Source organism: Prinia subflava, unplaced genomic scaffold, assembly GCF_021018805.1.
Source record: "Prinia subflava isolate CZ2003 ecotype Zambia unplaced genomic scaffold, Cam_Psub_1.2 scaffold_47_NEW, whole genome shotgun sequence".
Taxonomy (NCBI): domain Eukaryota; kingdom Metazoa; phylum Chordata; class Aves; order Passeriformes; family Cisticolidae; genus Prinia; species Prinia subflava.
In genome coordinates this window covers 815,360-840,320 of record NW_026961001.1, presented here as the reverse complement: position 1 = coordinate 840,320, position 24,961 = coordinate 815,360, and the positions used below count along the sequence as shown (strand labels likewise).

The following is a 24,961-nucleotide window of genomic DNA, read 5'->3' as shown; positions in this document are numbered from 1 at the left end:
ACAGGGTAAGAAAAAGGAATTAGAAAGCTGTTTCCATAGTGTTCTATCTACATATATATATAAGCTAAGTGTATGAATGTGTAGTGCAAGAGAAACAGGATGATTCGTGGAGTGGCTCCAGAAGGAGAAAGAAACCCCCAGCCCCAGCCCAGGCAGCCACACATCAGCTTCCACATCATCTCCCCTTCCTGCAGGTTCATCTCCAGGAGACCAGGCCCTGAGGTGACCCTGAGACCAAATCCTGAGATGTTCATGAGATCAGGCACTGAGGTGACCCTGAGACCAAATCCTGAGATGTTCATGAGATCAGGCCCTGAGGTGACCCTGAGACCAAATCCTGAGATGTTCATGAGATCAGGCACTGAGGTGACCCTGAGGTCAGTGCAAGGCAGACCCTGTGGTTGAGGAAGGACATCCCAGGGTTTGGGGAAGGGGCAAAGCTGTGACTGCCCAGCACACAGAAGGTGCTTTGTCCATCCCCTCCTACAGGAGAGTTTGGGGTCTGCTGCACAGATAGGGCATCGGATTTGAGCAGAAAATGCTCCTGAGTTTATTCTCAGCCAGGAAAACACACTCTGCATCGCCCAGGACAGGAACCCTGCAAGGAGGAGCAGAGACAATGCTGGCACCACAAAAGGACACTTTCTGCCCCATCCCCTGCCCATCCCCCAGGCCCTGACAGGCCCCCCAGGCCCTGCTCAGCTCCCTGGGACTCACGAGGAGTTGAAGCTGCTGCCGTCCTCCCACCGGACCTGCTGCGGATCGGGCTCAGCCTCGGCAGCCCTGTCCTGGCGGCTTGGAGCCCAGGGACACTGAGCCACGTCTCGTTCTGGCGCGCTGAGGGGCGACCGCGGCCCGTCCCGCTCCGCATTTCTCGCCTCAGGCCCAGCGCGGGCACGGCCCCTCACGGGGCTCTTGGGCCATGGAGACGCCGCAAAGGGCGGGAAGGGTTTTCCTTCAGGGCAAGGGGGGCTGAGAGCCTTCCGCGGGCACAGCCCGCCCCTCGCTGCCATTGGCTGATTGTGCCGTCACTCCTTGTTCTCGCGCGCTGATTGGGCAGAGGCGCCATGGGCGGAGCGCGTGTGCGGGCCCGGGAGCGGCGGCAGCGGCCGGAGCCCGGTGAGGCGGCGGCGGAGCTCGGAGGCGGCCCCAGCGCAGGTGGGAGCCGCGCTGGCTTCTGGCGGGGCTGGGCCATGGCTGCGGGCGGAGGGGGCGGCAGGGAGCTGTGGCGGCTTCCTTGTGCCGTGTGGGCGCCGTGTTGGCCGTGGCCTGAGGGCGCTGCGGGAGCGGCTGCCCGCGCTCTCCTTCCCGCCGGGGCCTGGGCAGGAGCCGGGGCCGGAATCCGAACCCCTCGATTTCCTTCTCAGCCTTTTCCAGCCCAGGTGTCTGCAGCTATTCCCGGGGCAGTGTCTGGGGTGGATGTTGGTTGCTGTTTGCTGATGGTGGTTGATGTTGTGTTGATGGTCGTTATTTCTGTGGGTATCTTTTGGGCTCTTCCCAGTCTGTTGAGATGTTAAACTCATCTCTGGTGAGTGGTGAAACATCCCTTTAAAAAAAGCCTTTAAAATTCCTTTCTGCAGGGCAATGGGAAACCAAGCCTGAGTGAAGAAATGAAACCAAAAATAATTTTAAAGTTGGTGTATTTGTCAGCAGTCCAATCCCCCCAGCGCAGTGTGTGTTTCTGACTGAGCCCCAGAGTGGAATTGTCCCGTTGTCTTCCCCAGCCCTGTGGCAGTGCAGGCACAGCAAGCACTGAAGCTGCAGCAGTGGCAGCAAGGATTGTCCCCAGTGGCAGGAGGTGGCCAAGGAGGGTGCCCAGGCAGAGCATTCCAGCAGAGGATGTGTGGGCAGGCCCAGGGGCTTCCCCCGCTGTGGAGCCCTGGCTGCTGCTCCCTTGCCTTCAGTGCGGGCTCAGTCCCGGCCTGTTGAACATTCACACACAATTCCAATTCCTTTTGTGAGTCTGGGAGAGCCATGGCTGGGGCATCAATCATTTTGGTTTTTTCATTTTCTCAAGTTTTGTTCTCTTTCTCAAGTCCATACCAGAACATTACGGCTCTCTGGGGTTAAAACAGTCATACAGTGTTCTGGCTAGAAGAGGGAATCCTTAAACCAGGTCCTTCAATTCCCTTTTAATCCTCAGAATTGTCACAGCTCCTTTTTAGTCCTGTGTAATTGTCGAGCTGTTCATGGATTTAGGGTCTTTAAAGGCCAAGAGCATTTTCCTGGTTATTACGCAGTTATTTATTACATAAATGGGTCAGTATCTAAGGCAAGAGCTCTGAGCATGTGGTTTTACTAAAAGTATAAAGTCTCAGTGGGGTGTAACAGCAAACTGACAGAGAGTCTCGACCAGGGGGGAAAGACAAACTGACAAGGGGTCCCAGCCATGAGGAAAGACAGATGGACAAGGGGTCCCAGCCATGAGGAAAGACAGATGGACAAGGGGTCCCAGCCATGAGGAAAGACAGATGGACAAGGGGTCCTGGCCACAGGGAGGGGCAGATTCCCAGCCCAGAGCCCCGTCCAGCCCAGAGTCCCGTTCCCCAGCAGCGCTCCCTGCAGCTGCAGCAGAAACAGCAAAGCCGCTGCCGCAGCAGCAGCAGCAGCCACAGCTGCACCCCCCAAGCAGCAGCAGCAGAGAGGCAGAAGCAGCCCCCAAGCGATGCAAGACCTGACAAAGTCCTGACAGCGGCTCCTGGCCACGGCTCCCTGGCAAAGCCCCGTTCTCTCTTGTTGTAGATGGCAGGAGGATGGATCGATCATCAGAGAACTAATGAGTCGATACCATTGCCCAAACCCAGGGGATTTTTATCCATAAACCATAAATGCATGTTCATATCCCTATCTATAGGTTGGCCAATCAACTAAGAACACAATTCTAAAACATTCTGGCTACACCAGTATAAACCTAATTTTGAAAATACAAAAAACTATGAAGGTTGGTATCAATCCTTACACAAAAACCTACGCACATAGTGTATCCTTAAATATAAAATGCTCTATCATATAGTGTATCTATTAAAGGGTCTATCTCATTCATGTAAAAATTGTATCTGCTCTATCAATTACTGTGAGTGATGTTCTGAAATGTTTTTGTTATGTCTAAAGCTGAACTACCAGGCCTTAGGGCTCTGGGCTCTGTGCTAGCTGACATTCTTAAAGCGCTTAGAGTCTGCTTATTTAAATACTAAAGTCTAAACTTCTACTTCATATTTACATGGATTAATATATTTTAATTTCTCTGAAGGCTTTAATTCAATCCCTACATCTTTCTCTCTCCCTTGGGAACCCAGGGGGGCATGCACTCCATCAGGTAGGCACACAGGAGGAGGATCAGGAAGAGGAGGCAGCACAAGGTTCCACCCCTCCCTGGATCTGCAGCCTCCCTCCAGCCCCAGGAGCATTGCCACTCCACATGCAGCAGGTGACCAGGGAGGGGATCCACGATTGTCATGGGAGTGAATCTTGGTATTTCTGAGCTTTATTGGGCTAAATGTTGGTGCTTTGTTTATTTTCAAGGGGCTTAATCTTTATATTTTAGAAGAGGTTTTGCCTGAGTCTTGATGTTTGGGGAGTTTTTGATCTGTGTCCTGATGTTTGGAGGACTTTTAGGCTGAATCTTAATGTTTTGGAGGTTTTTACGGACACAAGGTGCCCATGATTTCCTGAGATGAACTTGGCAAGGATGAACCCCCAGCCTAAGGCCCTCTCTTCTTATTTTTTCCCCAAACCAGGATTTTTCATTCCCAAGGAATGTCTGGATGGAGGAGGAGGAAAAGCCCCAGAGATCCCAGCCGAGGAGGGGCTGCAAACCCAGCGCAGGGAGCTGTGAGGAGGAAAGACCCCCCCTGTGCCAGGAGGGCGGCCGGAGATGCAGGCAGAGCTCAGAGCTGGGGGAGAAGCCTGATGGAGGGGAGAAGCCCCACGAGTGCCTGGAATGTGGGAAGGGATTCAGATACAGGTCCCACCTGATCCGGCACCAGGTGATCCACACTGGGGAACGGCCCTACGAGTGTGGGGAGTGTGGGAAGAGCTTCAGGCAGAGCTCTGGCCTGATCCGGCACCAGGTGATCCACACTGGGGAAGGGCCCTACACCTGCTTGGAATGTGGGAAGAGCTTTGCATGGAGCTCTGACCTTAGAAACCACCAGCTCATCCACACTGGGGAGAGGCCCTATGAGTGTTCTCAGTGTGGGAAGAGGTTTCCGAACAGCTCTGATCTCCTCAGACACCAGCAGATTCACACAGAGGAGAGGCCCTTCCGCTGCCCCGACTGCGGGAAGGGCTTCAAGCACAACTCCACCCTCACTGTCCACCGGCTCAACCACACCGTGGAGAGACCCTACGAGTGTCCCGAGTCTGGGAAGAGGTTTCAGACCAGCCCTACGCTCCTCCTACATCAGCAGAGTCACACAGAGGAGAGGCCCTTCCGCTGCCCCGACTGTGGGAAGGGCTTCAAGCGCAAATCCACCCTCATCGGGCACCGACGCACCCACACTGGGGAGAGGCCCTACGAGTGTCCCCAGTGTGGGAAGAGGTTTCAGACCAGCTCCACTCTCCTCCTACATGAGCGGATTCACACAGATGAGAGGCCCTTCCGCTGCCCCGACTGTGGGAAGGGCTTCAAGCGCAACTCCACCCTCATCAGGCACCAGCGCATCCACACCGGGGAGAGGCCCTACGAGTGTCCCCAGTGTGGGAAGAGCTTCTCCAGGAGCTCTCACTTGACCCAACACCAACTGAGGCACCATAAGGGAAGCCCTGTGAGTGCCCCAAGAGCGGGAAGAGCTCCGTGCGCTGCTCCAGCTCCATCCCCCATGGCAGGATCGGCGTTGGATGATCCCCAGTGACCCCCGTTGGGCAGAGCCCTGGTGATCCGTGGTCCTGGTGATCCCTGTTGGGAAGACACCTGGCTGGGATGCTCCACATTTTCCGTTCTCCCTGTTGGTACCTGGATGAACACGGGCAGGAACATCCATGGGGACACAGACCGACACTGGGAATTCCTTGGGGAGAGTGGGTTTGTTGGCTTTCAAGCCAATAAAATCTTTTGTGTTCAATGCTATCTTCTGGTGGCATCAAGGAATGCTGGATGGTCTTGGAGGTCTTTTCCTGCCTCAGGGATTCAATGATTTTGATTTCCTATTGTGCAGTGTTCCACAGCCAAATGGAGATGGACTGGGGGGAAAACCAAGATTTTGGTGAAAGTGGGGTGGAAACCCCTCCAAAAACGGTTCTGTCCCACCCAAGCATGTGGATCATCAGCCAACACGGACACAGAAACCCTTTTCTTTTGGCCTTAATTTGATTTTCATTTCTCTTCATCCCTTCAAAATACCCAACAGTGGGGCAAAAGAAAGACATTGAACTAAGACATGGGTGGGGGAATGGGGACACATGGACATGGTGGGACACAGAAATGGAGAGTGAGATGGGGACACATGGACATGGAAGTGGACATAGCCATTCATGGGGATCTGACGAGACACAAGCACAGATGGAGACGTGGGGGGCGATGACAGGGTTGGAAACGTGGTGGGGAGACAGCCCTGGGTGAGGGCATGGTGGGACATGGCCAGTGACATCTGGGGACATGGCCCTGGCCGGTGCCATGGGGGGAACTTGCAGGGGCTGTGGGGGATGCTGGGTTTGAGGGAGTTGAGGGTTCCTGGCAGGGACTTGGGCCTTGCTGAGGGCTTTGGGGACCCCAGGCCCAGCGGCTCCAGCTGTGCTGGGAGACCCTGGCAGAGGTTGTGGGGCAGCTGCTCAAGGAGCCCCTGACCTGGACCCTCCTCTGTGCATTGGGGTCCTGGAAGGGAATGAACGTCCTTGTCCCCAGGAGGGAAATCCCAGCAGCCCCAGGGTGTTGGGGGCAGCTGAGAGGCCCCAAAAGGGAGGGGAAAGCCAGACAGAGCTGTCCTTCTCCAAAACTAAACCCCAAAAATCCTAAACTCAGGGATTCTTCCCAGAAAATAGCTGCCAGGAGGTGCCGGCTTTAAATAAATGGGGATGAGACCCCCTAGATTCCATTGGGAGGGGTCCCACTCCTCCTTTTAATCCCTGGGATGGAGCCGTGGAAGTTTAGGCTGGAGCAGGATTGGACTCTTGGCCCAGCCTGGGCACACCCCATGAGCCCCCTTCTCAAATTTCCTTGGCAGCTTAGAGGGGTCCCAGTGCCTTTTGGGGTTTGCTGAGTGCCATGTCTGGGTTCAGGTGCCTCCCAAGGAGTCCCCATTATGCGGTTACATGGCAGGGGCATGAAAGGGTCCCCATTCTAATCCATCCTGGGGCCATCTTTTGCCCCCCCCCGACCAATTACAGTCCCTTTCTGACCCATCCCTTCCATCCCTTCCCCCACAGCTCCGCAGTTCCTGATCCATCCCTTCCATCCCTTCCCCCACAGCTCCGCAGTTCCTGATCCATCCCTTCCATCCCTTCCCCTCTCGGACAAAGCCGCCATCCCCGCCTGCTCCCCGAGCCCGCCCCACAGCGCCCCCTGCAGCCGCGGGGGGATCATCGCCCCTGCCCCGCCCACCGGGAGCCACCAGCGCCCCTGCCGGCCGTGCCCGGAACTGCACCAAAGGGGAAAGGGCCGCGCTCAGGGAAGTGTTCCTGGCTTCTGCTTCTGGTTGTTATTGATGCTGGGCTTGGGGTTGTTTGTTTGCCTGGTTATACACACCAGTACAGAACTGCTATTCCTATCCCCACTCCTCTGCCTGAGAACCCATTAATTTTCAAAATTATAATAATTCGGAGGGAGCGGGTTTTAATTTTCCATTCCAAGGGAGGCCCTGCCCTCCATAGCACACACCTGTCTTTCAGATAAACATAATGCTATTCTCTGAATTAGTTATCATATAAAACTTAGTTAGTATATTTGTAATATAAAAGCATTTTAGCATTGTGCAGTCTCTGTTTTAATTTTCGCTAAGGTCTATGATTTGAAATTGATTTATTACACTACCATTTCTGTGAGCTACACAGTGCACACATCAACTGATAGAGTATCTTATACCAAAAAGCATCTGAAAGGAATTATAAATTGTACCGTATCAAAATCATTTTGATCAATAAAAGTGTGCAAAAGCTGATACGTGAATGTGAAAGCCAATATTGTATTGTCATTAATATTGTCATGAATATTGTCTTTTATAACTCCAGACTGCTGCCTCTCCTGCAAGGCACCAAGAGGGCTCGTTCACCCCCTGCTCCCATGTCTCTGTGTGTCCCCAAGTGTCCCTACAGTGTCCCCAGTGATGTCAGCCCAAGAATTTCCATCGGCATTTGGGACAGTTTCAATGAAAATTCCAGGAAAATTCCCCAAATTTGTCTCAAAGACTGCATGGAGAGGAGGGAGGGGACAGGTGACACCAGCGATGTTCCCAATGATGTCACCACCACAATGATGTCACAGCGGTGACATCACTTTCCTCCCAGAAGCCTTGAGATGTCCCTGATGGCTTTTTGGCACCGCACAGCCACTGGGTGGCTACCGAGGTCACTAGGGCCACTGGGATTGTCATAGGGAATCACGAGGAGGCTGTGAATGTCCCCAAGTGTCCCCAGCAGGTGATGTGGGGTCAGGCGGGTGCTGGCCTCCCACAGCCGCTCGGCCTCGGCCACTGCGGCCACCAAGGCCTTGGGGACACTGGGGGACGCCTCCCTTGTCTCCACCAGGGTGGCCTCGATGTCCCCGAGCTGGCGCAGCAGCTCCCAGAGGAACACGGTGGCTCTGTCACACATGGACACCAAGTGCCCCAGCAGCCTCAGGGCCATTTGCCCCTGCTCACTCCAGGTGCCCATGTTCCTGTGGTTGTCACGGAGCTTGGTGGCCTCCCCGGCCAGCCGGTCCCAGCTCTCTGTGAGCGCAGCCACTGACTCCTGCCAGGCACTGACCGCGGCTGTCACAGGGACACGGGCCCAGGGGGGCCCTGGGTTGGCTTCGAGGGCGGCCAGGGCCTGGTGCAGGGAGGTGACATCGCGCTGGCCCAGGGAGGTGACACCGCGGTGGTTCAGGGTGCAGCAGAGGTGCCAGGTGAATTTCCTCAGCTCTGCACACAGGGAGTTTGGGAACATGGTTGGCAGTCTGTCCCTGTCTGGCCCGGTCACAATGGCCAGGAGATTGCCCAGGGTGGCCACCACTGCCACCAGCGCCTCCAGCAGCTGAAGAGTTGTCAGGGAAGGTGGCAGGGATCTCGGGGCACTCGTGGCTGCCTGGGGTGGCCCCTGTGCCCTCCCAGCATCACCTTTGTCCCATTTATGCCAGGCTCAGCTGTTCCTTCTTTCCTTTTGGAACTCCCTCATCCCTTCTGCCACCCCCCTGCCACCTCCCTGATCCTCTGCCACCCCTCTCTGTCCCCACCCCCACCTGCCACCCTGGGTTCCCTGCACCCTTCTGTCACCTCTTTCCTTCCTCCCATGCCCTCCTGTCCCCTTCCTACCCTCTGTCCCCTCCTGCCACCCTCTTCTGTTCCCCCTGTCCCTCCAGCCACCCACCGTGTCCTCCCTGTCCCCTCATGCTGGGATTGTCGCACCTTGCGGGGCTCCATGGCCACTGGGGACACTCCAGGGACACTCCGGGGACACTCCAGGAGGCGAACAGGACCCGGTGACAGTTGCAGACATGCGGGAATGCGACGCGGCTGGCGGGAAAGAGGAAGAGGTGACGTGACAGCCCTGGCCCTGCCCGCCTGTGGGGCCAGCGCAAGGTCCCCAGTGTCCCCCTGACTGTCCCCAGTGTCCCCCTAAGTATCCCCAACAAGGCTCAAGGGCCCCCCAATGTCCTGTTGGGGACACTAGGGACACAGTAGGGTCCTGCTGGGGACACTGCAGGGACATCGGGGAAACCCTGGTGACCCAAAATGCGACAGGGGACATCAGGGTGGCCCCAGTGACCCCGAGGGAAGGACACAGAGGTGACCCCAAGGTCCCCAGTGTCCCCCAGGGTGTCCCAGTGCCCTGGCAGTGACAGTGCCACCCCCATTAGGAGGGGAGTGTGGGGGGGGTCGCAGATGGGGTTTGGGGGAATCCCAGGTGAGGTTTTAGGGGGGGTGACAGGTCCCAGATGAAGTTTTGGGGATCCTGAGGGGGCTTTGGGGGGCCCTGGGAGGGTTTCAGGGGCTCCTGGAAGGGTTTTGGGGGTCCCATGTGGAGTTTGAGAGTTCGGGTGAGGTTTTGGGGGGATCCTAAAGAGATTTTTGGGTGTCCCAGGTGAGGCCTGGGGGGTCCCAGGTGTCCAGGGGAAGGTCTCAAGGGACTCCCAGGTGAGGATTTGGGGTTTCCCAGGTAAGAATTCCCAAGGACTTGGGGTTTCCCAGGTGTCCAGGTGAGATTTTGAGGGGTTCCACCTGAATCTCCCTGGGAATTTGGGGGCTCCCACCCCCCCTTTTCCCCCTCACCACCCCTCTGAACTCCACAGACTCCAGAACTTTCCACTTCCCTTTTCCCTCCCGGTTGCACCCACGGCCCTGGGGGTTCCCAAACTCCCCCAAAACCTCCCCAAAATCCCCCCCCAATCCCCTCAGGTGCCCACTGGAGGTGGCCCCCGGGGTTTTGGGGTTCCCACCTCGGGCTCTGTCCCTGTCCCCATCCCGGAGCTCTGAGGGCATCAAGGGCATCGAGGCTCAGAGGAGGGAGGGCCCCACACCCTGATCCTCCCTCACAGGGCAGAATTCGCCCTGCCAGGACCTCAGGGACCCTTTTGGGGCCGGGTTTAAGCCCTTGGGGCCCGGATTGATCCCTCAGGGCTCCATTTGCCCTGCCAGGACCCCATTGACTCCCCCAGGACCCATTCAGCCCACCTAGGGCTCTTAGTTCCCCTGCCAGGCCCCTGGTTTGGAATTGGTTTTTTGGGATTGTTGTTGGGGATCCATCCGGATTTGGAGTCTGGGATTTGGGATTGTTTGGGGATCCAGGATTGGAGATCTTTGAGGACTGGATTTTGGGTACCCTGCAGCATTTGGGATCTGGGGTTTTTGGGATCCAGGATCTGGAATTTGAGAGCATTTGGGATCATTCCTTGGGATCCAGCAGGATTTGGGAACATTTGGGATCCAGGATTTTGGATCATTTAGGATTGGGTTCTGTGTATCAAGCTGCATTTGAGATCTGGAATTTGGGAGTTTTTGTGATCCAGCGCTTTGGGGGGGTCGGTGAAGGGGGCAGCAGTGAATGGGGAGATCTCGGTGCATGGGGAGGCCCCGGAAAATTGAGGTGTGAGAGAGTCCATTGTGATAACGGCGGGTCCTGGCTGATAACGGGGGTGGGGAGGGGGAAAGAACCGAGCCCCAAAGGACCCCCCGGTGCTGGGGACCCCCTGTGCCCCCCCAGTCCCACTCGGCCCCCCCAGTCCCGGCGCTGTTCCCGGGGGGTGGAAAGGGGAGAGGCCAAAACCCCTGGGATGGTTGAGGGGGCCCCACCTCACTTGGGTTTGGTTTCATTTTCTTTTTTGGGGGAAATCAAAGCCATGCACGGATGCTCCGAATTAGGCCTAGGAGAAGTGACGGCTTTGCTCGGAGCCGGTGGCAGCGAACACGCAGCGCTGGGAAAGGCGGGCCGGGAGGTGCGGAGAACTTTGTTGGTGTTTCCAGCTCGATCCCGCAGCAGACACCTGTCTTTGGAGCTAACACCATTCTCTGAGCTGTTTATAATATAAAAATCAGTTATAATAGTTATAATATAAAAGCATTTTAGCACTGCTCAGTCTCTATTTTAATATTTCGTTAAGGCCTAGGATATAATATCGATTTATTACAAAGCCATTTCTGTAGGCTGTGTGGTGCACACACAAACTGATAGATTATGTTACATCAGAAAGCAGCTGAAGGGAATTATAAATTGCACCATATCGAAATCATTGTGATCAATAACAACGTGCAAAAGCCGATACACAAATGCGAAAGCCAATATTGTATTGTCATTTCTACTGTCATTTCTAACGTGGCTCCTCTGCCTCTCCTCCAAAGCACTGAGGAGGCTCATTCACCCCCTGCCCCCGTGTCCCTGAGTATCCTTGAGCGTCCCTGAGTATTCCTGAGTGTGCCAGTGTGTCCTTGCGTGCCCCTGAGTGTCCCCAGTGATGTCAGCCCAAGAATTCCCATCAGGATTTGGGACAGTTTCAATGAAAATTCCCAGAAAGTTCCCCAAATTTGTCTCAAACACCATGCAGGGAGGGAGGAGGGGACAAGTGACCCCAGCGATGTCCCTGATGGCGTCACCACCCCGATGACGGGACCTTGCTGTGTCCGCAGCAGCCTCGGGATGTCCTTGATGGCTCTTTGGCACTGCTCGGCCACTGCGTGGCCACCAGGGACATCAGGGTGACTCGAGAGGAGGGCGCAGATGTCCGCAAGTGTCCCCAGCAGGTGACGTGTGGTCAGGCAGGTGCTGGCCTCCCACAGCTGCTAAGCCTCGGCCACCGCGGCCACCAAGGCCTCAGGGACATAAGGGGACGCCTCCCTTGTCTCATCCAGGGCGGCCTCGATGTCCCTGAGCCGGCGCAGCAGCTCCCAGGGGAACACGGTGGCTTTGTCACATGCAGCCAGCAAGCGCCGCAGCAGCCCCGAGGCCACCTCTGACCACTGCCCACTCCTGGTGTACAAGTTCTGCGTGCTCCTGCGGAGTTTGGCGGCCTCCTCAACCACCCAGAGCCAGATCTCGGCAAGCGCATCCACCGAGTCCTGCCAGGCTCTGACCGCGGCTCTCACATCGGCCCACGTGGCCCCCGGGGTGGCCTCGAGGGCGGTCAGGGCCTGGCCCAGGGGGGTGACACCGCGGTGGCCCGGGGGGGTGACATGGTGGCGGCGCAGGGTGCAGCGCAGGGTCCAGGTGAATTTCCTCAGCTCTGCACGCAGGGTCTCCCAGGACTCAGCCCGCAGCACGTCCTCATCTGGCCCGGTCACGAGGGCCGCCAGCTCGCCCAGGGTGGCTATCACAGCCACCAGCACCTCCAGCACCTGGGGAGGGGACAGGGGAGCTGGCAGGGACCTCGTGGCACTTGTGGCCTCCTGGGCTGGCCCCTGTGACCTCCCGGCGTCCCATTTGTCCCCTCTCTGGAGGTCTCAGCTGTCCCCTCTGTCCCTTTGTCATGCCCTCACCCACTCTGGCACCCCCTGCCACCTCCCTGATCCTCTCTGCCAGCCCCTGCTGTCGCCCCCACCACTCTCTGCCACCCCCATCATCCCCTCTGCCATCCCCCTGCCATCCCCCAGTGTCCCACCCCGACCGCCCCTGTGGGTCCCCTCCATCCCTCTACCACCTGTCCCCTTCCTCCCACACCGCCCTGTCCCCTTTGGGACACCGTGTCCCCTCCCGCCACCCCCCGTGTCCCCTGTGTCCGCCCTGTCCCGTCCCGCCCCACCGCGCCGGGACTGTCGCACCTCGCGGGGCTCCATGGCCGCTGGGGACACTCTGGGGACACTCCGGGACACTTGGGGAACACGCGGGAATGCGCCGCGGGAAAGTGGCGCGGCGGGAGGAAACAGGAAGAGGTGACGTCACAACCCCGGCCCCGCCCCCCGCACTCGAGTCCACCGAGATCCCCAATGTCCCCTTGAGTGTCCCCAATGTCCCCCTGAGTGCCGTCAAAAAGGCCCAAGGGTCCCCCCCGATGTCCTATTGGGGACACTGGGGATGCACTAGAGTCCTCTTGGGGACACTGTGGGGACATCGGGGACATCGTGGTGACTCAAAACGCGACAGGGGACGTCAGGGTGGCCCCGGTGTCCCCGAGGGAAGGACACAGGGGAGTCCCGACGCCCCCCGGGCTGTCCCCGTGCCCCGGCGGTGACAGTGCCACCCCCGTGTCCCCTGCCCCGCCAGCGCCCCCTTGGCCACCTCCAGCCTCCGCTCCACCTCCTCGTGCCCCTCCCCCGATGTCCCCAAGGCCACCGCGATGTCCCCGAGCGCCTGGGTGTCGGGGAACCCCTGTCTCTTCGGCCCCCACGGCGTCACCTCCCCGTCCCATGTGACAGCGGCCACCAAGGTCCCCAGCGCCAGCGTCAGCTCCTCCAGCCGCCCCAGCACAGCGGCTCTGATTTACTCCCAAGGGGCAGAATTTGCTCTGCCAGGACCTCGGGGACCCTTTCGGGACCTCGGGGGGGGGGGAGGGGTGGTGAGTGAGGGGGGTCCCATGGACTGGGGGGGTCCTGGAGGGTGGGGAGTGCGCGGTGAGGGAGGGGGCGTCATGGATCGGGGGGGTTCCCAGCGCTTTGTGGGGGTCGGTGAAGGGGGGCAGTGAATGGGGGGATCCCGGCAAATTGAGGAGGGGTCCCTGCAAATAACGGGGGGTCCTGGCTGATAATAGGGAGCAGACAGGACGGAGCCCCAGTGCTGGGGACACCCCTGTGCCCCCCCAGTCCCGGCGCTGCTCACGGGGGGTGAAAGGGGAGGGGCCTCACCTCACTTGGGTTTGGTTTGTTCTTCCCAACTCTGGGGAAAAACGACTTCGGGAGTTTTCTGCCACAAATCTCCCCCCTCCGCCACTCAGCCGAAGGAGACTGGGAATTTTCCCTTTCAGAGGAAATCAAAGCCATGCACTGATGCTCCGAATTAGGGCTAGGAGAAGTGACGGCTTTGCTCGGAGCCGGTGGCAGCGAACACGCAGCGCTGGGAAAGGCGGGCCGGGAGGTGCGGAGAACTTTGTTGGTGTTTGCAGCTCGATGCCGCCTCGGGCCCGGGCCCGTGCCAGGGCTGTTCCTCATCTCCGCCTTTCCCCTCACACAGCCCGGGGGGCGCTGAGAGCGCGGGCCGAGGCTGGGCCGTGTGCAGAGCCCGGGGCTGGCTGTGTGCGATTGGCTGATGGTGGCGTCAGTCGTGGTTGTGCGGCGCTGATTGGGCAGAGCGGGGAGCAGGCCGGGGCCGGGCCCGCCCCCCGGTGGGCCGTGTGGCAGCAGAGGCGCCATTGGCGGAGCGCGTGTGCGGGCCCGGGAGCGGCGGCAGCGGCCGGAGCCCGGTGAGGCGGCGGCGGAGCTCGGAGGCGGCCCCAGCGCAGGTGGGAGCCGCGCTGGCTTCTGGCGGGGCTGGGCCATGGCTGCGGGCGGAGGGGGCGGCAGGGGGCTGTGGCGGCTTCCTTGTGCCGTGTGGGCGCCGTGTTGGCCGTGGCCTGAGGGCGCTGCGGGAGCGGCTGCCCGCGCTCTCCTTCCCGCCGGGGCCTGGGCAGGAGCCGGGCCCGGAGCGGCGCTGCCTCGTCCCGGTTCGTGTGGGTAGGACGGAGGTGGCTGCCGTGTGGGCGGGAGCGGGCGGGAAAATTCCCGTCGCCAGAGGTTTGTGTGGCCAAAGGAGACGGAGGAGTCCTGTCAAAGTGACTTTATTGCTGAACAAAGGGAGAGGCCATGCGGCATTTGCCATGGGGTCTCTGCAGTTGTTGTCGTACGCAGCCTCCTTTTGATCCGAATTTTCCCTTCTGCATCTCCCTCTGCCTTTGCCCGGTGTCGAAGGTCCTTGGACAGTTCAGACTTCCCGGTCCGCCTCCTTCCTGTCCTCGTTAATCTGCACCCCCCTTTTGTCTAACATCTCATATTCAGGCTCTGTTCACTCTTTGTTCTTCTCGATGTTCAGGAATTTCGCAGGACCTTGTCTGAGCAGCAGTCCGTGTCCATTAGAAACATTTTCTAAACCTGCTGGTTTCTCCCGTTCCTTCCTTATCTCCAAATCCCTGGTCCTGTCTCTAAGCAGATTCCCTCACTGACTCTGTTTTTCCTTCCTGGGTGCTCTTTGTTTTTGGGATTGTTCTCGGTGCCCTCATTCCGTGTCCTTTTGTAGGCGTTTGTGGCTCAGGAGGCCTGGCTGCCACCTGCATCCCCTTGCTCAGCTGCTGAATGAGCTGCACTCAGCAAGGTGTGGTGCATGGTCAGAAGATGAGAGTTGCTGCAGCACAGGAGAGGAGAAAGAGCCTTCGTTTAAGCCCTGGTGTGCCAGGGAACCACGGAACCGTGTCCCATTGCCATCCTTTGCATGTTTGGAGTGGAACATGAGCTGCTTTCCTATTTCCTTTGTTATCTGTTTCACCACTTTTGGGTTGTCATCTCTTTGCCAACAGGACCTTGAGTCACTGAATTTTCTACACTGTCCTCCTCCTTCTGCTAATAGATAATCTGATCCCATCCCATGGTGAAATGTTGTGTTCTTCTTTTTGTGGATTTTTTGGCCAGACTCAGGAGCTGGATGTGTCTGTTGGGTTCTTATTTCGAGGCCAGCTTGTAATCTAATTGTTAAAAATGAGACGCTTGACACGGCCAATATATCAAGCAGCAATTCAATTTAATAATTAATTAATTAACATGGTAAAGTGTGAGCAAAGACAGCGCGCTGGGTACAGTGCTAGGGGTTTTCCCTTCCGACTGCACACCCATTGCTGGACTTGCTGGGATTTTATTTGCTATATTCATACATATTCATAAGCCTTCTCAGCAGTTTCCATTTCTAGTTTTAACGTCACAATTCAATACTTAACAGTCATAAATTCATATTTTGTCCTGTACAATTCTATAGGCTATTGTGATCTATTTCGATACTTCAATACTCCGGGATGTACATCCAGGATATGTTTTCCCAGATGGTGGGATCTGGCTTCCAGATGTGGGGGTCCCATCTCTATTCCCAGATCCATCAATCTCGGGCAGTGATGTCCAGTTTCCTTCTCTAGGAGCCATGAATCAGTGAGCTGAAGTCTTGTCTTCGTGTCCAGGATGTTTCTCCACCTTCTGTGAAGGCCTGAGCCCCCTCCTCACTTCCTTCTTTTGTCTAAAAAAAGCCTTTTTACATTCTAAAACTACAGTTTAAAATTCTTTAATACAAAGCAAGCTTCTACAGTTATAATTAAAAGACACCTATTACAGAATAGCTTGAGACTTATTGTAATTGTAAGCAAAAGATTTATTCAAAAACTTCTTTCCATGCTTTCCTCAGTTGTTTATTAGAACTTATCTTTTTAACTGTCCCATGATCGTGTTCCACAGCTACAATTACACAGATTTTCTTCATTTCCCTGACACGAAACAACTTTGTATTTCACATAATGATGCCATTGAAATGAGAAATGTTTTCTCTGGCTCCTGGTATGAATTTGTTGGGGTTCCCAGGGGCTGCTCCATGGTGTTGTAGGATTTGTTCTGGTTCTGTTCATCTTTTCCCCATTTTTGGGCGCTCCCTCCAGCCAGGGCTGCATCAATTGATCTCTTTTCTCGAATTCAGTCATCACATCCTTGGATTCCCGAGTGATTTCTCTGAGCTTGTGGTAGCACCAACAGCCCAGTGGTGCAGTGCTCCCTGTGTGCCACAGACAGTGGCAGCACATGTTGGAGTGGGGAGAGGGATGATTCCCCCCAGTTCTTGGAGTGAAGTTTTCCCAACATTCTCCATTTGCAGTTTCCCTTTGCAGCTGCCCCAGTTTCTGTTGCAGGGTCAGATCTCCTCAGTGCGGGCTGTGCCTTTGGCTGTGCCAATTGCATCAGTGCCAGCAGGCAGAGCTTGGGGTGAGGGGCAGAGGGAATGAGCCCAAATCCTCCCGCAGGCAAGGAGAGCCTGGTGCATTGTGCACCCTTTTCCCCAGCAGTGTTAATTTGCATTTCTAAAGCTCCTGTCCTGCCTGCCTGGAAGGAAGCTTCACTTCCAGAGAAGCATTGAATGACTCACACGTGGTCATTCAACAATCTGCTTTCTTTTTAACTTTTTTTTTTAAACAGTATTCTGTTTACTGTTTATACATTAAAGGGTCACCTTTAAAACTCTTCTGATTTTGCAAAATGCAACCAAAATGTGAACATTGAAAAACCCAGACCAAAATTTTGCCTTTACTAAGAGCCATGCACAAACATACACAAAAACGTTCCAAAGCAATCAAGTTTTTTCTGCTTCTTCTCCTAGGACTAAAAATTGATTCTCACACCTCTTAGGCAAACTGAATTGACAATATAAAAGTAGGATTTTTATGGAAAATTATTCTATTGCTGTAATCTTATTACAGAAAGTGCAGAAAAACCCAAAAACTCTCCAACAATAATATTAGTGTTAGAGAGTCAAGGCATTACTTGATTCTGCCCAGGATGTGCAACAGAAACCATTTCATCCACACATAGCCCAGGAGTGCAGAGAAAATCATTCCATGACCCGTGACTTTTACTGGATTTTTCCTAAACTTTAAACAGCCTGAACCCACAGAAATCCATTGGTTTGGTGTTCATTGCTTCCAAGGTGTGAAGTTCTCAGTATTTGGTTTCCTATTGGAGCCAGATTTCTTTGTCTCTGATGTTCATTAGGTCGGCACTCCTGGATTTCCTTCTCAGCCTTTTCCAGCCCAGGTGTCTGCAGCTATTCCCGGGGCAGTGTCTGGGGTGGATGTTGGTTGGTGTTTGCTGATGGTGGTTGATGTTTTGTTGATGGTCGTTATCTCTGTGGGTATCTTTTGGGCTCTTCCCAGTCTGTTCAGATGTTAAACTCATCTCTGGTGAGTGGTGAAACATCCCTTTAAAAAAAGCCTTTAAAATTCCTTACCCCAGGTCAAAAGCAAACCAAGCCTGACTAGAGAAGTAAAATAAAAAATAGTTTTAAAGTTGGTGTATTTTCCAGCAGTCCAATCCCCCCCAGCCCAGTGTGTGAGTGTGACTGAGCCCCAGAGTGGAATTGTCCCGTTGTCTTCCCCAGCCCTGTGGCAGTGCAGGCACAGCAAGCACTGAAGCTGCAGCAGTGGCAGCAAGGATTGTCCCCAGTGGCAGGAGGTGGCCAAGGAGGGTGCCCAGGCAGAGCATTCCAGCAGAGGATGTGTGGGCAGGCCCAGGGGCTTCCCCTGCTGTGGAGCCCTGGCTGCTGCTCCCTTGCCTTCAGTGCGGGCTCAGTCCCGGCCTGTTGAACATTCACACACAATTCCAATTCCTTTTGTGAGTCTGGGAGAGCCATGGCTGGGGCATCAATCATTTTGGTTTGTCATTTTCTCTAGTTTTGTTCTTTTTCTCATGTCCATCTGTGAAATACAAAGTTATGTTTCGTGTCAGGGAAATGAAGAAAATCTGTGTAATTGTAGTTGTGGAACACGATCATGGGACAGTTAAAAAGATAAGTTCTAATAAACAACTGAGGAAAGCATGGAAAGAAGTTTTTGAATAAATCTTTTGCTTACAATTACCTATTATAAGTCTCAAGCTATTCTGTAATAGGTGTCTTTTAATTATAACTGTAGAAGCTTGCTTTGTATTAAAGAATTTTAAACTGTAGTTTTAGATTGTAAAAAGGTTTTTTTTTTAGACAAAAGAAGGAAGTGAGGAGGGGGCTCAGGCCTTCACAGAAGGTGGAGAAACATCCTGGACACGAAGACAAGACTTAAGCTCACTGATTCATGGCTCCTAGAGAAGGAAACTGGACATCACTGCCCGAGATTGATGGATCTGGGAATAGAGATGGGACCCCCATATCTGGAAGCCAGATCCCACCATCTGGGAAAACATATCCTGGATGTACATCCCGGAGTGTTGAAGTATCGAAATAGATCACAATAGCCTATAGAATTGTACAGGACAAAATATGAATTTATGACTGTTAAGTATTGAATTGTGACGTTAAAACTAGAAATGGAAACTGCTGAGAAGGCTTATGAATATGTATGAATATAGCAAATAAAATCCCAGCAAGTCCAGCAATGGGTGTGCAGTCGGAAGGGAAAACCCCTAGCACTGTACCCAGCGCGCTGTCTTTGCTCACACTTTACCATGTTAATTAATTAATTATTAAATTGAATTGCTGCTTGATATATTGCCCGTGTCAGGCGTCTCATTTCTAACACATCCCGCAACATTGAGGCCGTCTGGGGTTAAAAAGTCATACAATGTTCTGGCTGGAACAAAGAATCCTCAATCCAGGTCCTGCAATTCCCTATTAATCCTTGCAGCTGTCACAGCTCTTTTTTAGTCCTGTGTAATTGTCAAGCTGGTCATGGGTTTAGGGTCTTAAAATGCCCAGAGCATTTTCCTGGTTATTACACAGTTATTTATGACATAAATGCATCAGTCTCGAAGGTCAGACTTCTGAGCATGTGGTTTTATTAAAAGTATAAAGTTTAAAGTCTCAGTGGGGTTTAACAGCAAATTGACAGAGAGTCCCAACCACAAGAAAAACAAACTGGGAAGGGGTCCCAGCCACAAGGAAAGACAGATGGACAAGGGGTCCCAGCCATGAGGAAAGACAGATGGACAAGGGGTCCTGGCCGCAGGGAGGGGCAGATTCCCAGCCCAGAGCCCCGTCCAGCCCAGAGTCCCGTTCCCCAGCAGCGCTCCCTGCAGCTGCAGCAGAAACAGCAAAGCCGCTGCCGCAGCAGCAGCAGCAGCCACAGCTGCACCCCCCGAGCAGCAGCAGCAGAGAGGCAGAAGCAGCCCCCAAGCGATGCAAGACCTGACAAAGTCCTGCCAGCGGCTCCTGGCCACGGCTCCCTGGCAAAGCCCCGTTCTCTCTTGTTGTAGATGGCAGGAGGATGGATCGATCATCAGAGAATTGATGAGTCGATACCATTGCCCAAACCCAGGGGATTTTTATCCATAAACCGTAAATGCATGTTCATATCCCTATCTATAGGTTGGCCAATCAACTAAGAACACAATTCTAAAACATTCTGGCTACACCAATCTAAACCTAATTTTGAAAATATGAAAAGCTATGAAGGTTGGTATCAATCCTTACACAAAAACCTACGCACATTGCATATCTATTAGCATCAAAAGCTCTATCATATAGCATATCTGTTAAAGGGTGTATCTCATTCATGTAAAAATTGTACCTGCTCTATTGAGTACTGTGAGTGATGTTCTTAAATGTTTTTGTTATGTCTAAAGCTGAACTACCAGGCCTTAAGGCTCTGGGCTCTTTGCTACCTAACATATTCTTAAAGTGCTTAAAGTCTGCTTATTTAAATACTAAAGTCTAAATTTCTATTTCATATTTACATGGTTTAATATACTTTAATTTCTCTAAAGGCTTTATTCAATCCCTACATCTTTCTCTCTCCCTTCAGAACCCAGGGAGGCATGCACTCCATCCAGTAGGGACACAGGAAGAGGAGGAGGATCAGGAAGAGGAGGCAGCACAAGGTTCCACCCCTCCCTGGATCTGCAGCCTCCCCCCAGCCCCAGGAGCGTTGCTCCCCCACATGCAGCAGGTGACTGGGGACGGGATCCATGATTGTCCTGGGAGTGAATCTTGGTGTTTCTGAGCTTTACTGGGCTAAATGTTGGTGCTTTGTTTATTTGCAAGGGGCTTAATCTTTATATTTTAGAAGAGATTTAGGCTGATTTTTCATGTTTGGGGAGTTTTTCATTTTTGTTGTGATGTTTGGAGGACTTTTGGGCTGAATCGTGTGTTTTGGAGGTTCTTACAGACACAAGGATCCCAGTGATTTCCTGAGATGAACTTGGGTGAGGAGGAACCCCCAGCCTAAGGCGCTCTCCTCTTGTTTTCTCCCCAAACCAGGATTTTTCATTCCCAAGGAGTGTCCTGATGGAGGAGGAGGAAAAGCCCCAGAGATCCCGCCCGAGGAGGGGCTGCAAACCCAGCACAGGGAGCTGTGAGGAGGAAAGACCCCCCCTGTGCCAGGAGGGCGGCCGGAGATGCAGGCAGAGCTCAGAGCTGGGGGAGAAGCCTGATGGAGGGGAGAAGCCCCACAAGTGCCTGGAATGTGGGAAGGGTTTCAGATACAGGTTCAAGCTGACCCAGCACCAGGTGATCCACAGTGAGGAACGGCCCTACAAGTGTGGGGAGTGTGGGATGAGCTTCAACAACAACTTCAACCTGGTCCGGCACAAGAGGATCCACACTGGGGAGAAGCCCTATGAGTGTGGGGAGTGTGGGAAGAGCTTTAGGCACAGCTCCAAACTGGTCGAGCACCAGAGGATCCACACTGGGGAACGGCCCTACGAGTGTGGGGAATGTGGGAAGAGCTTCCGGTACAGCTCCAACCTGACCCTGCACAAGAGGATCCACAATGGGGAAAAGCTCTACAAGTGTGGGGAGTGTGGGAAGAGCTTCAGAGACAGCTCCAGTCTGCTCCAACACCAGGTGGTCCACACTGGGGAAAAGGACTACACCTGCTTGGAATGTGGGAAGAGCTTTGGATTGAACTCCAGTCTGAGAAATCACCAGCGCACCCACACTGGGGAGAGGCCCTACGAGTGTCCTCAGTGTGGGAAAAGGTTTGTAACGAGCTCTTATCTCCTCCTACATCAGCGGATTCACACAGAGGAGAGGCCCTTCCGCTGCCCTGACTGCGGGAAGGGCTTCAAGCGCAACTCCAACCTCACTGTCCACCGGCGCATCCACACCGGGGAGAGGCCCTACGAGTGTCCCCAGTGTGGGAAGAGCTTCTCACACAGCTCTGATTTGACCAAACACCAACGGAGGCACCGCTAAGGGAAGCCCTGTGAGTGCCCTGAGAGCGGGAAGAGCTCCGTGTGCTGCTCCAGCTCCATCCCCCATGGGAGGATTGGGGAAAAACCAAGATTTTTGGGAACAGTGGGATGCAAACCCCTCCAAAAAAGGTTCTTTCGTCCCACCCAAGCAGATGGATCCTCAGCTGGCATGAATAGGGAAATTCTTTTTTTTTGCCCTTGATTTGCTTTTCATTTCTCTTCATCTCTTTAAAATATCCAACAGTGAGGTAAAAATAAAGAGATTGAACTAAAACATGGGTGAGGACATGAGGGGACAAGGACATGGTGGGACATGGACATGGAGGGGGACATGGCCATTCGGGGGGACATGGGCACAGATGCAGACATGGGGGCTAATGACAGGGATGGAAACATGGTGGGGAGACAGCCATGGGTGAGGAAATGGTGGGACATGACCAGTGACACATGCGGACATGGCCATTCATGGGGACATGAGGGGGCACGGGCACAGATGGAGGCGTGGGGGACAATGACAGGGATGGAAACGTGGTGGGGAGACAGCCATGGGTGAGGACATGGTGGGACATGGCCAGTGACATGTGGGGACAGGGCCGTGGCCGGTGCCATGGGGGGAACTTGCAGGGGCTGTGGGGGATGCTGGGTTTGAGGGAGTTGAGGGTTCCTGCCAGGGACTTGGGCCTTGCTGAGGGCTTTGGGGACCCCAGGCCCAGCGGCTGCGGCTGCGCTGGGAGACCCTGGCGGAGGTTGTGGGGCAGCTGCTCGAGAAGCCCCTGAGCTGGAGCCCCCTCTGGGCATTGGGGTCCTGGAAGGGAATGAATGTCCTTGTCCCCAGGAGGGAAATCCCAGCAGCCCCAGGATGTTGGGGGCAACTGAGAGGCCTCAACAGGGAGGGGAAAGCCAGACAGAGCTGTCCCTCTCCAAAACTGCACCCCAGACTTTCCCAAACTCAGGGATTCCTCATAGGAAAAAGCTGGCAGGAGGTGCCTGTGAATCCTGATTTTAAGGAGTTAAGATTTTAGCTAAGGGTTGGAAGCCATTCACATTGATCAATATGCAAGTTAGACAAGCAAATGGTGGGTTAATGATCATTAGATGCTTAAGCTAGAGCTAATTGTTATATTATGTGCTATTATGAGCTTGTTCTGGAAGAAAGTGGAGTAAGCGAACTGTTGTAAGAACAGATTGAAAGCAGTAAGAACAATGGCCAGCACCTGGACTGTGAATCAATCAGTCATGAAGCAGGGGACCCTGGATTGTGCCAGAGGGTCCCAGAGACCTGATGAAGACTCTCCTGACTTCATCCTTTGAGAGCACTGACTCAATTCGAGACCACTGACCCAATTCAAGAGAAGAATTGCACACGCATGAAGGACTAATAAACTCATTTTAATACTGAATGGAGATGGGAGGTGCTGGGGTTATGCATCTGTATTTTATGTAAGATCTTGGTAAATAAACAGAGGGTAAAGAACCTTGTTTGGTGTGGTCACGCCTTTCGGTGATGACTGCCATGCCACCTGCCAGTGAATAAACATACCACTCTCTGACTTTAATTAGTTAGAGGGTCTTTGTCCATGATCATATCAGTTTTTAAGGACTCACTCCAGCCAAACCACCTGTAGTTATTCTCATCAGCACCCTCAGGAATTCGTCAATTATGTTTTTACAGAGACATCAACAGTGCTAAAATAAGTAAGAAGAAGCTGAGAATCAGAATTCCAAGACTGCAAGGACTAGATAAAGGAGGCCCATGGAGCAGTGGACTATATCCAGTCATGTTTCCTGCAAGGTGCGTGCTGAACGCATGGACAGGATAGAGGCACCAATCAAATAATGCATGATCACATAAACATTAGTTTTAGAATGTACAAAGATAGCTTAATGTAAACAATAAATTGCTTCTGCTCAATCCTGTTGGTTGGTCATGCAGAGGTCCTGAACTCCCACACGTTGGTGAGCCATGATGTGATAGAAGGTGTGATAGGGAAGCAGACCAAGACTCTTTGGACTTTGAAGGACACTGAAGGGGGTGCTGTGGAGTGAAAAGGCAGGAGGCTTGATGGGAGACCGCCGTGGCAGGACTGTGGTGGGGGTAGTTGGAGGATGGCTCCATGGATTTGGGAGAACAAAAACTCCTGGGAAAAGGCTCTGGATAAAATACACATACGCTGCAGCGGGTACACTGAGAAAAGTGAGTGGCCGGAGCTGGGGAATGGGAAAGATATTGTCAAAAGAAGAACAGGCTACATTATATATTCTCCAGCGTCTTCTCTCTGAGAGAGCAGTTAAATATGAACCGGAGATCTTAGAAAGACTAAAAAAGCTGAAATGCTGATTGCTAGATCAACAGCAAAAGGTGAGAAAAATCACTGCAAGTTGAGTCAGGTGAGCACCAGGGAACATCAGATTGGGTCAAAAAATTATCAAAATAATAAAGGTATGTTTATTATAATTTAAATACTGTGATAGGATTGCATTCTCATTCTGTTTCTAAGCATGAAAGGAAAGATTTAATACTCAGGTATTTAAAACCCTCCCAGAAGCTACATAAAGACAGATGCAGTTATAGCTTCTTTGCTGCCTGTGTGCATGGATTTAATGAAGTTATGAGCAAGTTAGAGGTCCTGGCGAGCAGTTGTGTGACTGCCCCCCCACAGAAAGGGTGGGTAGCCCTGCCAAAATCAGAGCTGTGCGTGGCCCCACTGAGCCCAAGACTGACCCTGTGCCCTGTCCCACCGAACCTTTTGCCGGCTCCCTCGGCCCCACACGTGCCTCACCCAGCCTTGCAGATGTCCCCCTCTGCCAACAAAATGGCGGCTCCCTGTGCCTTTCTGTTCTTGGGAGTGTGATTTGTTTCTTTTTTACTTACAAATTTTTTTCCCATAAGTTGCTAGGAAACGAACTACTGGATACTGACGGGCACTGAAAAAGAGCAAAGTGGCCAGAGGAGAGGTGTGAAAAAGGCATATTGTGTGTGTGGCTCTACGCAGATATTTACTATATGTAATATGCTAGGTAGAAAAGTTATGCAATATTAACATTTTAAATAATATAGTAAATGTAGTTTTTAACATTGAATCTAAGTAAGAATTGTGTGTAAGGTATTGTCCTTAGCTCAAGAGCAAAGAGAAGATAACCCAGAGGTTTCTACACAGAGAGAACAATTACAACAAGCCAGACTAAAACCCCCTCTTGGATGTTTCAGAGGGAAAGATGCATATCTCCTTGAAACCACCCTGACCACTCCAGACCAGGCATATCTCCTTGAATCTACCCTGGTCAAGCGAGACCATTGTATATCTCCTTGAATCCACAAAGCTACCTGGTTAAGCCAGACTCCAGGACGCCAGGGGTTTTGCAAAAGGCTCGTGGCAGACGGGCTTTTCTTAGATAAAGTATGCATATTCATTAAAGTTGGTCCTCAAAAATAGAGAGGCTTCTCTCTAACGGGGCCCTTCTCCTTCTCAGCCTTTGTCTGGGAGGGAGGGGGGACGGTAGACCCGGGCTACCTACTTTGCTCTTATTTGTCTCATTATTTGTCCTGTCTCTGAAAACTTTTTAAACTTTTATTA

At 53.4% G+C, this 24,961-nt stretch overlaps 3 protein-coding genes across 9 annotated transcripts in view; 1 reads left to right on the top strand and 2 right to left on the bottom strand.

Moving 5' to 3' along the window:
- The first annotated feature begins 758 nt into the window (after positions 1–758).
- Positions 759–23,047, top strand: LOC134565409 (zinc finger protein 883-like). Its single transcript, XM_063424983.1, has 4 exons — positions 759–1,158; positions 3,297–3,427; positions 3,738–4,766; positions 20,638–23,047. Exons 1-4 carry the CDS (start codon positions 1,068–1,070, stop codon positions 21,385–21,387), a joined length of 2,001 nt encoding a protein of 666 aa, XP_063281053.1. The 5' UTR covers positions 759–1,067; the 3' UTR covers positions 21,388–23,047.
- LOC134565359 (uncharacterized) overlaps positions 4,855–24,961 on the bottom strand; it is an 85,221-nt gene continuing 65,114 nt past the window's right edge. For 3 of the 4 annotated variants that reach the window (XM_063424878.1, XM_063424883.1, XM_063424884.1), the window contains 2 exons: positions 8,538–8,645; positions 4,855–8,166 (listed from right to left, as the gene is read on the bottom strand). In XM_063424878.1, coding sequence (XP_063280948.1) covers positions 7,426–8,166; positions 8,538–8,645 — 849 coding nt within the window. In that variant the 3' untranslated portion in view covers positions 4,855–7,425. Of the gene's footprint in view, positions 8,167–8,499; positions 8,646–24,961 lie in introns of all 4 variants that reach the window. The other variant, XM_063424885.1, reaches the window with a different exon arrangement.
- On the bottom strand, positions 10,676–14,454 carry LOC134565382 (uncharacterized). 4 transcript variants are annotated; one of them, XM_063424945.1, is made up of 3 exons: positions 13,572–13,704; positions 12,381–12,430; positions 10,677–11,957 (listed from the first exon to the last, which is right to left on the bottom strand). In XM_063424945.1, exons 2-3 carry the CDS (start codon positions 12,393–12,395, stop codon positions 11,406–11,408), a joined length of 567 nt encoding a protein of 188 aa, XP_063281015.1. In that variant the 5' UTR covers positions 12,396–12,430; positions 13,572–13,704; the 3' UTR covers positions 10,677–11,405. The 4 variants fall into 4 exon arrangements, with proteins under 4 accessions (XP_063281012.1, XP_063281013.1, XP_063281015.1 ...); XM_063424944.1 differs by lacking the exon at positions 13,572–13,704 and adding an exon at positions 13,401–13,535; XM_063424942.1 differs by lacking the exon at positions 12,381–12,430 and having other exon boundaries at positions 10,676–11,957; positions 13,401–14,454.